Source organism: Canis aureus, chromosome 14 (genome assembly GCF_053574225.1).
Source record: "Canis aureus isolate CA01 chromosome 14, VMU_Caureus_v.1.0, whole genome shotgun sequence".
Classification (NCBI taxonomy): Eukaryota; Metazoa; Chordata; class Mammalia; order Carnivora; family Canidae; genus Canis; species Canis aureus.
Window position 1 is genome coordinate 22274333 of NC_135624.1, and position 17034 is coordinate 22291366.

Here is a 17034-nt window from a genome sequence, read left to right on the forward strand (position 1 = left end):
TTAGGTACATCGATTCTGAAAACCATATCAAGCAACTACATAGTTGACACATTGTATTTCTTTTCTCCAGGGCTTTCCTGGAAAGGACGGGTCCTCTGGCCCTCCTGGACCACCAGGGCCAATTGTAAGTATTTCCACAGACTACTAGGATGTGCTCTGCTTTAAAGCATTTCATTTCTTTTGAGAAATTTTTGTTTGCTCAACTTTTCACTTTGGCAGCCATCTTTTTTTTTTGGCAGCCATCTTTGCTGTAGGGTAACAACTCGCTCTTTGGTGCTGAGCTCTCCCTAATATATCCATGTGGCTTGATCATTCTATCAGAGCCACTTTGTCCATTCAATCCCCTGCATTGATTTTGTTTTTGTTGAACCTAGTTAAGTCTTGCATTTGAAAGAACTGCACCTGACTGATATGTGAATCCTAAAAAATGTCTCCCCTACATTTTTGGAAGTTGGGAACAGGAATGAGCTGTGGATCCTAGTCTTGGTGCTGAGGGGGAGGGAAGCTATCACTGTGTGTGTTACTCCTTCTTGAGAGCTGGCTGACTTCAATAAGAATGTGTGAGTCCTCACCTTTGTTCCATTTTCCTGTCTCTCCATTTAGGGCATTCCTGGAGCCCCTGGAGTCCCAGGGATCACAGGAAGCATGGGACCTCAAGGTGCCCTGGGGCCACCTGTGAGTATGCAGCAGTAGCCAGTCATCCTTGGCATGTTTATGTGTTTCAATTTACCAGCATCTCTGTTGGACAAAAATGTTTATTCAGGACTGGATTCTGTGGCATCCATAAAGGAAACCAGAGAAGCTCCTGGGGGAAAGATTAAGATCAGACTGTGCATATATCATGGCTAGAGACAGATGGCCCCAATAGAGAATAATCAGCTATGCTTCTGCTTATATATATTTCCATTGTTTGCTAGTCTGTATTTGCCTAAGTAAATTCAATGTCATCTTTACAGGGCTTGGGTATAACAGCTATGTGTTAACTAGTCCTGTTTCCTGGGTAAAAAAAAAAAAAAAAAAGCTGAGAAATTCAAGAATTAGTAAGAATGGGAGTGGATTTTTCTAAGTTCTATGAGAAAGACAAGATTTCCCATCAAAACACACACTTAGGGGCACCTGGATGGCTCAGTTGGTCAAGTGTCTGCCTTCAGTTCAGGTCGTGGTCTCAGGGTAGTGGGATCAGGCCCCACATCCGGTTTCCTGCTCAGTGGGTAGCCTGCTTCTCCCTTTGCCCCTACTTCTCCCCCTGCTTGTGCTCTCTCTCTGTCAAGCAAATAAATTAAAAAAAAAAAAAAAACAATATAAGCAAGTAAATGTAAGTGAAACCAGATGAATGAAACTAATTTTGTGCCTCTAATCTCTTAGGGTGTTTAACTGTGCATTGGGAGGGATAGGGAAAGAAATGAGCACATCCGGGTTGGTTTCCTCATCTGTAAGTTGAGGTGGTTGCATTAAATGCCTCCAAAGCCACATCTGTTATCTCCTGTAACTTTCAAATTGTTTCTCCTAGGTGCAGGTATTAGCATTCTGACATTATCTGTGATATACTGAGTCTGTATCCACAAACTAAAGTAATTGGAGATGTGTAAATGTATGTACTACTGCAAACAGGTGAAGAATTAGTGCATGAGTGAAATTTGAAGGGTGAGGGTAGAAGAGGTTAATGAGTTAAATTTCTATGGCTGCCATAACACAATTCTGCAATTTTGGTGGCTTAAGATTACACAAATTTATTAACTTATGGTTCTGCAGATCATAAGTCACTGGGTTAAAATCAAGGTGCTGGCATTTCCCTTCTGGAACTTGTAGTGGAGAATCTATTTTGTTGTCTTTTCTAGCATCCAAAGACTTCCCACATTCCTTGGCTCGTGGCCTACTTCCATCTTCAAAGCCAGCAGCGTTTCATCTCTCTGACCATTCTTCCATAATCACATTTCCCTCTGAACACGGTCCAGAAAGGTTCTTTGCTTTACGGACCTATATCACTGTATCTGGGCCACTGGATAATCTTAGATAGTGTCCCTAGATAACCTGGAGATGCTTGACTAAGTCACATCTGCAAAATCCCTTTTGCTGCATAAGGTAATATGTTCACAGGTTCTGGGGATTCGGGCATGGACACTTTGAGGTGGGTTGCTTTTTCTGCCTACCACAGTGAACAAAACATAACAGAAACATTGGAAAGACCCCTCTCTCCCTCTCGCTACCCAGAGAGCCATATTACTTTTTATTCTCAAAACTCATTTCAATAAAATTTCATCCACAGAGTCCTTTCCCAAAATATGAACAGAAAAGAATGCCTCCAGACTTTAGCAAGCGTGTCCCTATTTACACACCGGAATGAATGGTCTCCTCAGCAGCCACTTCATATAGTGATAGACTTGTTCCAAATACAATGTCATTGCTCAAAAGCACTTTTATATCTCCTCTTTTTAAATCCAGCTGATAATGGGTCACAGAAAAAAAATTTGATTGCTTTATCTTCACACATAATTTTTTTAACCCACAATAATATTACTAAGAATGATCACAGACATGGAAACATATTCTACGCTCACACATGTAATCTATGCAAGCAAACATACATGTGCACATGCACACACACACACACACACACACACACACTCCTGTCTTTGCCATTCTTTCATTGCAAACTTTTCTATTCCTTTGGCTCTAGGCTATTTCTCGCCAGAAAAGACATCTGAAAACATTATCTCTGCTATGAGGCTTCAGTCAACTTCCCAAAATGTGCTCCTGGCAACGAGAGTTCCAGAATATTTCAACAGGGCTCAGAGAGCAAGGGATGCTGGTTAAAGCAGTGTCTGAGGCCATGCATACACAATCTGTTTCTCAGAAAGCCATGAGATTTTTAGGACACCAAAAGCTTTGAGGTGTCCTGAAGTGAAATGAGAAAAAACAAAAAGCTGCTTTAATTTGATGAGGCCATTGTCTACCGTATGTGTGCATCAGCTGCTCTTTCGTTCCTTGCACTCTTGCCAACACCTCCTAGAACTAGTTTCCCTTAACCCAAGCTGGGTTGATCCTGCTCCATGAGGAATGGAATGAGAAAGAAGAGCTGGCTGAGGTCCTAAGGAGAAGAAAGTGGGGCATACAAGGGGTGGAGAATATATTAGGTTAAGTAGAACCCCACCCTGTTCATCCACTGGTCTGTTGTAGCTCCAGAATAGACTCTCAATATGGGGCATACAGAAATGTCAATAAACTTTTTCCCCCACAAATAAAACACTCGTTAATATTATCTTCAATTATTGTAAATCAATGGAAAAGGGCCCTTGATGGTAGCACGGGGGCCCATGCCACTGGCATTTTTATCAGAGACAGAAGCCATTTAGTGTATAGGCACTGGGGTGGGGTTGCCACAGTAGTAGGCTTTGGGTTTCTTCTCAAAAGCCAGTTGTTCTCTAAACTGTCCAGCCCAGACTTTTCCTTGTGCTTTGGGGTGTAAGCAGCCAGATGCCTGCTGGCTGCCAGACTGGCGTGACTAGAAGCAGGCTCGTTGTCGTGGTGTTAAGGCCTTGATTGATTTCCCATGGATGTCTGTCTAGGAAGGCAGGAGGGAAAGAGACCAAGAAAGACAGACTGCTCCACTGAAAATAGCAACGTGTTTCCTAGGTCGGTGCCAGGAACGTGTGCTTTCGTGCACTCTGCCATAGCCACCGACTTGCAAGGATGGGTGGAACATGCACTGCTGCTGCTGCAGTCCTAATTCCTCCCTGAAGTTGGAGACTAGGCTGAGATGTGGTGCCTCCGCCACAGTGGAGCAGAGGGTGATGAGGCACATGTCAGAGGGGCCATGAGTTTAGCTTGAAATCAGTACAGCTGGTTAGGTCCACTTCATCATTTAAAGAGCTGCCCGGGTTCTAGATGTGGCCCTGCCATGACCTTAACTAGCTGTGCAAGCCACATCGCTTAAGCAATTAATATAGGCTCTCAGAACGCCAGTTTCCTGATTCATTCATTTAAAATATTCACTGGGTAGCCACAATGTGTGCAAGATACATGGGGTGCCAAAGATAACCAAAATATTTTTCCAACATCCATGGAAGATCTAGAGAGAATGATGTTTCTTTATAAGTAGGTATAATAAAAGGCAGGAAGTGAGAAGTGCCTTGAGGGAAAGACAACAAAATTGCTATGAAAGCCCCATTGAGAGACAGGGAAGGATAAACAGGTATGCCCTGAGCTGATGGAATGGGGAAAATAGCTCCTGAATGAGGCAGCATTTCACTCGGATCCTGAAAGGTGGACGTGATTGCCGCCCACAAAGACAGGAAGATGGCATTGATGGGGACTGTGGTAAGACATAAAGCGAACACAAGGCACCCCATCCCATCTTTTATACGTTTTAGTATTTTTCAACTCTTTCTCTTACTTCATGGCCGCTGCCACAATTTTATTCCATACTCTCTTCGTTTCTCACAGAGTTTATCACAGGAAGCTCTAACTTCCCCCCTTGCCTCTGCTCCAGCCCTGGTCTTGTCATTCCTCAGCTGCTGAGTGAGCCTTCTAGCACATCTTTGGTGTGTCCCTTCTCTGGCTTGAGTCGCCTCACTGGATCCCTGTAACCAGAGGATGAGTCCCAGATATTCAACCAGGTAGACAAGGCCCTTCCTGATGGTTCCTTCCTTTCCCTTCCAGCTGACCTCTCACCATCTTTTCATTTGGAGAATCACCCAGAATTATGTAGAATTCTGCCAACACATGCCATCCTGTTTCACACTGGTTTAGTCTTTGGGAAACTCTTCCAGTTGCCTGAGCTGTTTTCTCCTCCTTTCTCCACCCGGGCTGCTTCTGGTTAGATTCTTTTTAAAACTGTGCACTTCCTGTGTGAGGCCTCCCTCACCTCCTCAGGCAGAGACACTGCATTTAAATGGTCCACATCCAGCCCTCCCCTGAAATGATCCATCCCTCAAGGGCAGAAATGTCATCAGACTCCATGTACTCACATGTTTTTATTCCTAGATTCCAACTCAGTTTCATATTCTTAATAGGGTTTTTGTTAGGTCTTTGTTCTTCATAGGCCTTTGTTAAAAAAAAAAAAAGAAAGAATGAATGAAACTATGTTTGCATTCTAGGTAGGCTGATGTGCAGAGGAGTACTAGAAGATTATTCTTAGAGATTGCTGCTTAGACCATGGAAGACCTGTAGAGCCAAGCTAGGATGTTTTGATTTGTGTTAACAGGCATCTTTAAGATGGGCGACTTGGACCATACTGAGATCATTCCTCCTTCCTCAGCACTAAAATCCCATGAATCTATGAATGTAGTTACTGTAGTTTCTTTTCTTTACATTTCAAGGGTTCCTGAAATTATAGGAAAATGTGCCACTTTTTCTTGCCTACGTCTATAGGGAATATATGTTTGTCCCTCAAAGCATACTTTGGTGCAGCTATAGACCTTCCTTTGCTCAGGAATTTTTATTTTGTTTTTGTTTTACTTTGCAAAAATCAAAGGAAGGATGTCAGAGACATTGAAATAAAAAATAACTTCTTGCCGTACAGATATTCTATTAAATGGATCTTTCACTGAGACTGCCTTGCTGTGCCCTGTAGCTAGTTAATAACCAGCATCATGAGCCTGAGTTTTGGAATTTCAGGCCAGATTGAACATACCCATCCCTATGTACCAGAAGGGGCTGCTGTTTTGTACTTTTTATTATCACTTGGGTTCACCCTTTTATTTCTTTTTCTAAGTTTTAAATGTTTCAAGGAGGCCAATTTAATAAACAATAGCTAGCAATGGAGACGTCAAATAGTGTGTTGGTTCAGAAATAAAAATACTTTTATTAAGGTCAAATGTTTTTCAAGAAATGTGTCAGGTTAACACCAAGTTCTGGGTTGCCTGGGTTAGGTTGGAGGGACTTGTGATTGCCTTTTTATTATTGTTTAACTAGGAAACGGAATTGAAGATATCGGCAGAATTATTGAATAGTGTTCTCGTTCACTTTGCTAAAAGCACACTTTGCTGGGGAAAGAGTGGACTCTGGAGCCCAGCAGATTGTGTTCTCATCGTAGATTTTGCATTTTCTTGCTGTGTGACCACGGGCAAGTTAGTTAACCTCTTCGTGAATCACTTTTCTGATGTGTAGGTGGAAATAACATCTAGCATTGTCACAAAGAATAAATTAGATTATATTATTATCTTATTATTATCTTAGATTATTCTAAGATTACTCTTATCTGATAGGAGTCTTCTAAGGATTAAATAAGGGAGTCAATCATATAGGGCTGTTATAGAGTTAAATGGGTTAACACACTGAGAGCAATGCTTGGAACATGGTAAAAGCAGCTTAAGTTGTTAAACTGCTGGTATTTACAAATGTTTTCTGAATATATTAAAAATGTGGACTATTTACTTATTTTTGTTTGCCGATTTTTGGGCTTTGTTTTACATCTAATTCTTGAAAAGCTGGTTCCATTAAAGACTTATTTCATGGTAACATATATAGGTCTTTTCTCCAGCTAGAACTTCAAGGGGACATTACTGCATCTCTAGGGACTTGGCCCCTTGTGGAGCCTAAGAAAGGAGGAGGACGACACTGGTATATCTATATTTCAAAAGAATTGTGAGGGAAAGGTGCCTTGTAAATCTTACTTTTGCAAACAGTTTTGTAAAGTAAATTGGATACTTTTTAATAGAATCAATTCTTTTTTGAAAAGATATTACTTATTTTAGAGAGAGAGCATGAGCACAAGCAGGGTAAGAGGCAGAGGGAGAAAGGAAGGGAGAAGCAGACTCTTCTCTGAGTAGGCAGCCCAATGTGGGGCTCTATCCTGGGCCCCTGGGATCATGACCTTAGTCAAAGGCAGACACTTAATCGACCGAGCCACCCAGGAGCTCCAAAATCAACTATTTTTCTGATGCTCTAGAAGCTCAATACCTGAGAATGTCTTAAATTTTCTTTTTTCTTTCTTTCTTTTCTTTCCTTTCTTTCTTTCTTTCTTTCTTTCTTTCTTTCTTTCTTTCTTTCTTTTCTTTCTTTCTTTCTTTCTTTCTTCCTTTCTTCCTTCCTTCCTTCCTTCCTTCCTTCCTTCCTTCCTTCCTTCCTCCTTTCCTTTCCTTTCCTTTCCTTTCCTTTCCTTTCCTTTCCTTTCCTTTCCTTTCCTTTCCTTTCCTTTCCTTTCCTTTCCTTTCCTTTCCTTTCCTTTCCTTTCTTTCTTTTCCTTTCTCTTTTTTTTTTCCAATCCAGGCAGTTGAAATGAGGCTGCCATCCAGACTTGCAGTAAAATTAAGTCATTCATTCATTTGGTTGATGTCTCCTTGAACACCTGCCCTGGCCCAAGTACAATCCTAGGAACTGGGGAGACAGGAGTTTGCGAGCTAGATACAGATTGACTGATGTGCTCAGAGTGGTTACCGCGAGGATATACTTTCTTTGTAGAGTTTGAGATTTACCCCTGGCAAAAGGGGAGATTCTCCTCAGCTCTATTTTTTTCCTAAATTCTGTTCCTTGTGCTACATTGTTCCAAATAATGTTGACATTATGAGATGCTAACACATTAGCCTTGTAAGGAACCCCAGTGACTATTTAATGTAATGGTTTGATCTGACAAAGAAGCCCAGAGAGTCTAAGTGGCTTACAGATATTATCTCATCTCTTTTTCCCCAAAATATTAGAATGAAAAATTTCCAACAAAATTGACAGAATTTAGAGTGAACATGTATATGCCCAGCACTGAGATTCTACTATTATGTATATGCGTGCATGTGTATTTTTCAAGAAAGTTCTCTTGTGCTCTGTTGATTATTGATCTCATTTGTAATCTTGAAAAATTATCTTATGGTACACTAAAGGGTGGATTTATTCTTCTAGTTGAAGTTGACTAATATCTTTCTTCTCACTTTATTAACAGAACAAAAGGAAATTCAACATCAGGAAGTAGCCAGCAGTCCTAGATTATAATGAATATTTCCATTTAATTTTGGACTTAGTTGAATGTTTGAGTAACTCTTTTATGTGGGAAACGGGCTAAGTGGTTTTAGGAATATAAAGTCATGTAAATTATGGTTTCCAGTTTTAGAGATCTTACTACCATCCACACAGAGAGAAGAGAAATCCATGAGTTGGCTTGTAGCCATTGAACATTTGACTGGATATTTGAACTAAGTACTGCATTAGAATATTCCTACTGTTGATACTTCATTTATAAGATTTATGGTTATAAATACTTTTAACAGTTTTCTCACATTTCAAATGTTTTCATACCCTGAGTACATGAGATCTGTGGGAACTCAAATGTGTAATTTTGAGGAGTAGAAGTTAGGAAGGTTGGAGCTAAATAACAAAAGACTTTGAATTGAAAATCCAACTTTGTCACATGGCTGGCTGAGAATCACTGAGTGGCTCTGAAGAGAGGAAGTGCTGCCTTCACTCAGTGGGCCCTGAGCTTTCTAAGTTGTATGCTGGTGGTATCTGAGGAAGGACTTGTGGTTATGTGGGGGACAAACTAGTGGGGGAGGGTCTTTGTTAGGGCAGTCCATTAGAAAGAAGTTACAAATACCCTGGTCTGAGATGGTGAGAGTAGCACCTGGGTCATGGAATGGAGGAATGGCTATGAGATATTGCAATGCAAAAAAGTGTGTGTGTGTGTGTGTGTGTGTGTGTGTGTGTGTGTGTGTCTGTGTTGAATAGACACACAAGATGCAAGGGAAGGGAGCAGAAAAGACAGAACCAGTGGTGGGCTCAAGCTGCTTGCACCTGCTCAGGAGAGTGGGTTATGTGCTTCTCTTTTTTTCTCAACTCTGTCTTCAGTGATAGCACATTTATAGCTTGAAATCAACCATGGTAGATGGATTTACGCCTCCAATGGCAGCAAACACTGCAAGTCAGGGTGTCTGTTTTTCCCAGAAAGCCAATTTCTGAAACCAGAATTCTGAATTTGGGTGACTGTTAACTGAATAGAGATTCTGGAGAAGGAATTTGGTTGGGACCTGTTGAGTTTATTGTAACAATGGGGAACAGTCTGACAATGTGGGTGAATTCCATCTGTAAATGGTATTCGCTATCCTTTTGGTAGAGACTGTAAAAATATTGTTCAGGGAATCTATTACATTGCTTCAGAGTTGAAGCAAAAAAATAAAATGCTCTGAACACACACGTTTTGCTTATTAGTGTAATTTCATTACAGAAACGCTTGAAAACTCCATTATTTTTTCAGTAAAATTTTTTACGATAATAATAACACAGATTCTTACAGGTCAAAGAGTAGCTAGGCCACAAAACAAAACAATAATTCAGCTTAGAATTCACGTTAATACGAGTTATTGTTACCAGGAAGAATCAGGGAGAAGGAGCTGTGTGCTGTGACGCAGATGAAAAACAGAGTCCAGTTACAGGCTTCCACAAATCTCATGTCTTACCTGATCCCTGAGGATGGAAGACCATTACTTCTTTTGAGAGATATGCTTTTAAAAATGGAAGCAATGTAGCTGTTCAGCAGAGGCTTGTAAAATAAATTATGAAGCATCAGTAGAGTACAGTTCATGGAGCGATATGTAGAATGGAAAGATGTGAATGACCTATTTGGTGACACGAGATCACAAGGCAGTATTGCTGCATGATCTCAATTTTGTGTTAAAAAAATACTGTGCGTATTAAAAGGCTGGGGGAGTAAGATGTTTAAAAAGAAGTACTTCTGTTTGTTGGAGTTTCAGGTTACTGTTTGTTTCTTCTTTTTTAAAAAAAGATTTTATTTATTTATTCATGAGAGACATAGAGGCAGAAACATAGGCAGAGGGACAAGCAGGCTCCTTGAAGGGAGCCCAACGCGGGACTCGATCTCCAGACCCTGGGATCATGCCCTGAGCAGAAGGCAGACTCTCTATCACTAAGCCACCCAGGCGTCCCTGTTTATTCCTATGATGTATCTATTTTTGCTGCAGAATCTCTAGAGCTAAGAAAAACATCTTAATAAAATTAGAAAAGATGCATTCTCATTATGCCCAGCTGAATACAGTGTTAATAAGTAACTTGACAATTTAAATTTTTTGCAGGGTATCCCTGGGGCAAAGGGAGAGCGTGGAGAAAGAGTAAGTATCTTCTGGCTCTGTTTATCAGGCACAGCTGGCTGCACACCTGTCACTGCATTAGCCTGACAAAGGATGACCATTTACTATCATGATTATTCATCGCTCTTATTCCATTCCCTGTGTCCTCCCTCTCCTCAACTCACTGGACTGTGAACACATTGTCAGATGGACTAGCCCCCATGGGCTAGGAGTCAGGAGACCTAGTTTCTAGTTGCATATCTGCTACCATTCAGCTAGATGACCTTGGGCCCCTTTCTTTAAGGATAAAATGGAGAGAATCAAACTCCGCTAATTCCAAAGTGGATTTGATGACATATAATGGATCTAAAAAGGCTTCCAAAAAATAAAAGCTCTACAATGCCAAGTAAGAGAATGGGGCTTGTGTTTTCCCTGATGGGCTGATATTGGCACCCAATGGCAGGCGTAGAGTCAAAGAACTGGCTGTTGAACTTAAATCAGTTTATTTTAGGAGCCTTCTCTCTCTTTTGAGAAATTGTGCTGTCACTGGTAGTAGAAACAGCAGTGACTTTGGGCTCATGCACTTACCTCTGTGAAACCTGGGGCAACATCTTTAACTCTGTTCATCTACAAAATGGGTTTAACATTTTTCCTTTGGGTTGTTGCCAATATCAAATAAGCCATTGGCTGACAGTTATATTTTATAAGCTCTAAAGAGCTAAAAATAAAGTACTAAATATATATGGGTTTTATTTCAAAACTATGAACTTTTTTAGAATCTGGGACCAGAAATAATTACTTGATTTTTCATTTAACAAAGGTTTCCAGGATCTTTGCACCATGAGTGTCAAATTGCTGACTCCTTCTCTGTATCATGGTGACCAATCCTATCTGTTGTGGGAGCCAAAGAGGCCAGGTGGGAACAGTGGGTTAAGTCAGATCTGCATCCTGGAAGTCTTGCCACATGGCTAGGCTCATGGCTGAGAGTAAGAAAGATGTTTGTTTTTTTTTCCCATCCAGGGCGACTTGCAGTCTCAAGCCATGGTGCGAGCAGTGGCACGTCAGGTGTGCGAACAGCTCATCCAGAGTAAGTGTATTACAGTTCTCTGTTGTCCAATTGAGAATCTGCCTTTTCCAGAAGTTGGTGACTCACAAAAACTCTGCTATAGCTTTGTTTCGGTGCAGATAGGCAAGCTTTACAGATGACGGTTAACTAACCTCTTTAAGAGATCATTACGGATCACCCTAGGATCCTGTATTGATGTCACAGACACCAAATTTCCTCTGTGGCGTCTGTCCAACAGCTTTCCTTTTGCCCATATAGATTTAATTTGACTGCCCAGACCAGATTTTTTATTCTTTCCTTGTCTTCAAATGGATAGTTTTTTGTTTTTTGTTTTTTGTTTTCTCAAGTTCTCAGCACTTGAAAGGTGCCGGACGAAGGAATCAGAAGCTGCTTTCAGAAAGATGAGTCATTGAGTTGATTTATATCAACTCACTAGATTTAAATCAATACTTGCTTTTTTTATCCTTTTCTTTTGGTTAGCCCAAGGTCCTTCATGTGATCTTTAACATTTATGCTCAAAAATACCCCCCCACACACATATACATACGCATACACACAGGGGCAGCCTTCATCTTACATCTTACATGACATCTTACATGACACTTGGGTTTCATGACAAAAATTACACCAGAACATACTGTATATGATGCCTGCCCCATGTCTTCATTTTAAACTTGAACCTTACAACAGGACACTATTTCAATTACTGGTTTGTGTTCATTCACTTGCATACCCCCTCCCCCCATTTTGCATTTTCCTCAGGCCCCCTGACATTTTGTCTCAATAATCTAACCAGAGGGTTACTAGTGTGGGCCCTTCTTTGTCAATAATTTGTTCAATTCCAGATAGATCTAAGGCCACGTAGAGATGAAATATTCAAACCCAGCCATCTCTGGCCTACCTCTGCTGCCAGATCTCCTACTTGTAACATATTACTCCACCTCCATTACCTGAGTGGCTGCATTAGCTTTGGAAGGTTACATTTTTTTGACCCAGGAATGTCTGCAAGTCCTGTAAATGTCCAAGAAGACCCATTGGCTGGCTCCCAAATTCCATCTGTAGTAGATAAACCCAGTCTCATCTTTGGGAAGGCATCAAGTGAAGGTAAACATTAGCTTGGGGATTTTCATTAAAACATAAATTGTTTGTACAAACCATGTACAAGCTATCATCTTCAAACATAACAGTAATGCTCCCTATATCTTAACTGTATTTCATTTATGTTATATTGCCCAAATTAAATATGTATATCTGAAAGAGAATTTGCCAGTTCTAAATGGAACCACTCAAGTTTAATGCCAAAACAAGATCTTTAAAAACACAATATATTATGAAAGTTAAATTGAACATTGAGTGGAACCCATCCAAAGCTCACTTGCACCTTGGATTATTCTGTAGGTTTCTCATTTCAAGTATACAGTGTAAATGAGCAGAGAATTATCTGAAGGAAGCCTAGGGGTTAAATCCAGATAGGACTCACTGACCACAGTATGTGGGATATTTCATAATAGTTGCTGTCATAGTCCACTGTAGAATAAAAATCTTATATAAACATATGATCATTTAAGACATGCCCTAAAAATTGAGAGTTCAAAATTGAGTTTTTTTCCCCCTCTGGAATTCTCAGCTTCTTGTGAATGAGTTCGAGGACATGGAAACCGGCAGGGAGTGATGCAAGGAAGCTGAAATAAGCCTGGAGAATAGGGAGGCCCTTTCTGTCGATGCAGTTGGGAGAAAAGAAATAGAAAAGATTGCACGCAACTTTATGAGCAAAACCCAACCTGCCCAGGGGCTGTTGCTGACACCTCAGCCATCTTCCCACATGCTTCTTCAGGTTCCTTTGGGCTCCTTATTCCATTACTTAGGTTTCTCCTCAGAACTTGATTCCTCAGTTAGCAAATAATTCTTCACATGCTCAGTTATCTGGTTTTTAGTCCAGAGCCTGATTGGAAGAATTACTCTAGGAAAGGTGACATGGGAAACTATATGAGACCAAAGTGATGACAGCTAGAGAAGTGATAATGGAGAGTCTCTTGTCAAAGGAAGAAGCTGGAAAAGCAGATGTAGGAACATCCACCCCACCTGGACAATCATGGACATGCCCACAGATGGCCCATCAGTTATGATCATGGTCCTGTGCTCAACAATGCATTGAATATACTTTAGAAATAGCCCCTCTAAAAATGGTTACAACCCTTTATTTAGATTTGAATGTTTGAAAGAGGATAGGTTTTCATCTAGAAAATCCACTCACCTGGGAAAATCTTATCTTCGAATGTTGCCGGAAGACTGAGGCATTATGTTATCAAGCACTTTACCAGTCTATACTTCTGATTATTAAACTACATTCTTCCAGGCATAACGGAGTTAAGGGATTATAGGAGCAAAAGCCAGATTTAAAAAAAAAAATAATAAAGCTAGTGGGAGTTTCTGCAGCTGGGACCCAAGTAAAGGTTCCTGCAAAAAAGGCTTGGCAACGAAGAGTCGAGTTGAAACAAAACACTTGTCTGGGGATTTGTGAGCAAGAGGGTGGAGCAGGCTTTGTGGGTTGGAAAAAAGACAAATACTTTGGAGGAGGGGGTGTTGTTATAGAGCAAAGGGGCAGCTCGGTGAGGGTTTAGGGATCAGGTAAATGTTGGGGGCAAAGATCAAATATATGACTTCTGCCCAGTGATGTTTACTGGGATGCTGATGTGAGCTGTAGCATTCCAAACACTTGAGATGCGACTTGAATACGATCCAGATGTTCGTATCATCCAAAGTAAAATGTAATAATTTTTAAGTTGGAAATCAGCATATTTCAGAGGGGCGTGCTTTTCCTCTTGTGGTTGTCTCACAGAATTGTCCGGAGCCTTGACAAATAATACCACCAGTCTTCCCTTTCTGTGTGTGACAGTTCAATGAATGATGTCTTTGCCCTTTGTGTCTCAGGTCACATGGCCAGGTACACAGCCATCCTCAACCAGATTCCCAGCCAATCCTCATCAGTTCGGACCATCCAAGGGCCTCCTGGGGAACCTGGCAGACCAGGCTCACCTGGAACCCCTGGTGAACAAGGACCCCCAGGGACCCCAGGCTTTCCAGGAAATGCAGGCGTTCCAGGGACCCCAGGAGAACGAGGTGAGCTGAGCCACTTCTCTCACTGGAATAGCACTGAGGTGCGTACACTGAAGCACAGTGCAACAGGGGTGCTCATACAATGATGAAGTCCAAAATAATGAATGTGAATTGACTCCACCTCATCTCTTCTCTAGCTTCTTATTTATTTATCCCCAAGATTGAGCAAGTTGAGTAATCTACAAAGTATTTCATCAAGAGCCATATCTGCTCATATGAAAAAGAAGGATCAGGACCCCCAATTCACCTCTCCGAGGCTTTTGAGCGAGTAAGAGAAAGGTGTCCCCTCCAGATGGAGAAATTAAGAACAGGTGCCCCTTCCAGGAGGTAGAATTAGAAAACGCTGCCCTCCTCTGGACAGATGTGGCATCACACATATGTCATGGTAAGTGGAGAGCTCACTTCCTAGATCCGGTGCTTTTTTTTGTGCAGTGCCCATAGTGGGCAACAGTTGGTGGCAGTCCTCAGGTGAGTCATGAGTCACATTGACGTATGATTTACATATGCCTATGTAGCCAGCTATAAACTTCAAATGAAAATACTGCTTGTGGTTCATCTTCCTGTAAGTTGCTTTTTATTTGTTTTGTGGGCCAACATTTTGTCTTTCCTACTAAAATTTCTTGACAATAGAAATCATATTTCTGTCTATATAATCTACCCAGCCTCTTGTTTTCCCTTATAGGTCTTAGCAGCATTGTATAATACAATAATAAGACTGATTGAATTTCACCAAGTTCTATAACTCACCAAGATCTCCCACTCCAGAAGCCACTTAAAGAAATGTGGGGAATTGGAGTTACCTATTAACCACAAAGAAAGTGGTGGGGAAAAAGAGAACTGCTAAAAGTACTTTCTAAGATACAATTTTATAGAATGTAGATCTGGGAGAAGGTAACCTATCTGTTTGCCCCGTGAATCCTGTAACTTTGGTGAGATGGGTAGGATATTTTCCTTTTATAGCATTTGAGATGTAAGACTGCAGATTACAAAGTTAGTACTTTGTGCCCACTCTCAATCCATGCCAACGGGCCACGTGCATTTCTGCCTCTGCACTTTCATACACATTGTTCCTCACTTCAGAAATGTCCTTTGCCTTCCCTGTCTTATATATGTTCTTACTCATAGCTCAAGGCTCAGCTGAACTTCTGTTTCAGGAATGAAGTTTCTGTTGATTGCCCCGGATGACAGTGTGACTCCACCCCCCGGGAACACCTGATGCACTGACCTTCTTTCCCATCCATTTCCGCACTCACCAGGTGTAGATGGGCACCTAGTTGCCAAGAGCAAGATCAGGGTTGAATTGTATAGTACATGATAAGTCCTCATTCAGTAGCTGTTGCTGTAATGGGCAGCTTGGGTCTGGTTTTCCTTTTCTGAAGGTTTTTAGTGCCAGGACACTAAATCAGCAGATGTAGAGAAGCGCATAGTTCCCACACAGCACACGGATGAGGTGGCAGCTGGGAAGGTGGCCACCTCTGTCAGCTGGGCACCCTCTGATGGTGTCGGTGATGGATCACCTGTGATGCAGGAGGTCCGGAGCCAGTGCCTGAGTCACTGTTTGCAAGTCACAAGTTGTGCTTGTTCTTTTTGGAAGTCCTGTTCTTGTTCTTGCCAGACTGACTAGCCTTTTCTGCTCTGGAAGAGGACATGAATGCTTAGACCAGAGAAAAATCTTCCAGGAATTCTCAAACAGTGGCCCAGACCACTTTTGAAATATGAATTTCTACGATATAGTTTTTGTACCTCTGTATCGATGTACATGTATTCCTAGAGTGTAGTAGACCAAGCGAAATCCTGTCCTGAAGATACATGGAGGATGACACTGCAACAGAAAAGTGAGACATGCCCTTTGAGCATGAGGGAAAGTGATTTTAGATCATCGCCAATTGATAGTAATGGTTTTGAACTTGAGGCTAGGGTTTATAGGTCAAGGCCCAAGGGACTTTCCTTTAAAAAAAAAAAAAAAAAGATTTTATTTATTTGAAAGAGAGAGTGAGAGAAAGCTCAAGCAGGGGCGAGGGGAAGACAGAGAGGGAGAAGCAGACGCCCCACTGAGCAGGAAGCCTGATGCGGGGCTCAATCCCAGGGCCCTGGGATCATGACCTGAGCCGAAGGCAGACCTTAACCAGCTAAGCCACCCAGGCACCCCACCAAGGGACTTTTCATTCCTAGCAAAGTATTTCAATCCTGTTGCAATTGGGATTTGTTACTGCAAGGAACAGTTTTTGTTTGATCTTATTGCCCAAATACCCAGAAAGTGTTGAGAGAGAAATATCTACCTTTCCGCTAAATCAAAACAATTGAATTTTAAACCTGAAAACACTTCAGCCATCTTTTCTCCTCACCCTCATTTTGTGTAAAAGAGAGTGTATGAAAATATTGAAGCCCAAGGAATTTTGAAATCAGCCAACATCAGGACTAGAAATAAAAACCAGGGATCGTAAGGTTGGTGGTGTTGTTTTCTATATAAAATATGATTATCACGGTGCTCTATAAATGATTTTGAAAGGATACTATATTGTAATAAGGAAAAATAACTATTATTATTCAGGAATGCATTTAGATAAGTGGTAAACTACAAAAGCAATGTGAAAAGAAATATGGTTGTTGAGTACTTCAGCCTAGCATTTAAGTGAACCTCACTTTCTTCTGAGGCTTCCTGTGTGTCCCACATGAATCTTCATAAAAGAAATTCACCACTCCATTGGCTTGTCTAATTTTTCATTACAAGTGCTCCATCTGGGGCAGCCCCGGTGGCGCAGCGGTTTAGCGCCGCCTGCAGCCCGGGGTGTGATCCTGGAGACCCGGGATCGAGTCCCACGTTGGGTTTCCTGCATAGAGCCT

At 41.4% G+C, this 17034-nt stretch overlaps 1 protein-coding gene across 4 annotated transcripts in view; it reads left to right on the forward strand.

The window, feature by feature from the left end:
* COL14A1 (collagen type XIV alpha 1 chain) overlaps nt 1–17034 on the forward strand; it is a 216711-nt gene that overhangs the window by 177543 nt on the left and 22134 nt on the right. For all 4 annotated transcript variants that reach the window (XM_077847081.1, XM_077847080.1, XM_077847079.1 and 1 more), the window contains exons 41-45: nt 71–124; nt 604–675; nt 10014–10049; nt 11028–11094; nt 14005–14193. In XM_077847081.1, the coding sequence (XP_077703207.1) occupies nt 71–124; nt 604–675; nt 10014–10049; nt 11028–11094; nt 14005–14193 (418 nt within the window). The remainder of the gene's footprint in view (nt 1–70; nt 125–603; nt 676–10013; nt 10050–11027; nt 11095–14004; nt 14194–17034) is intronic.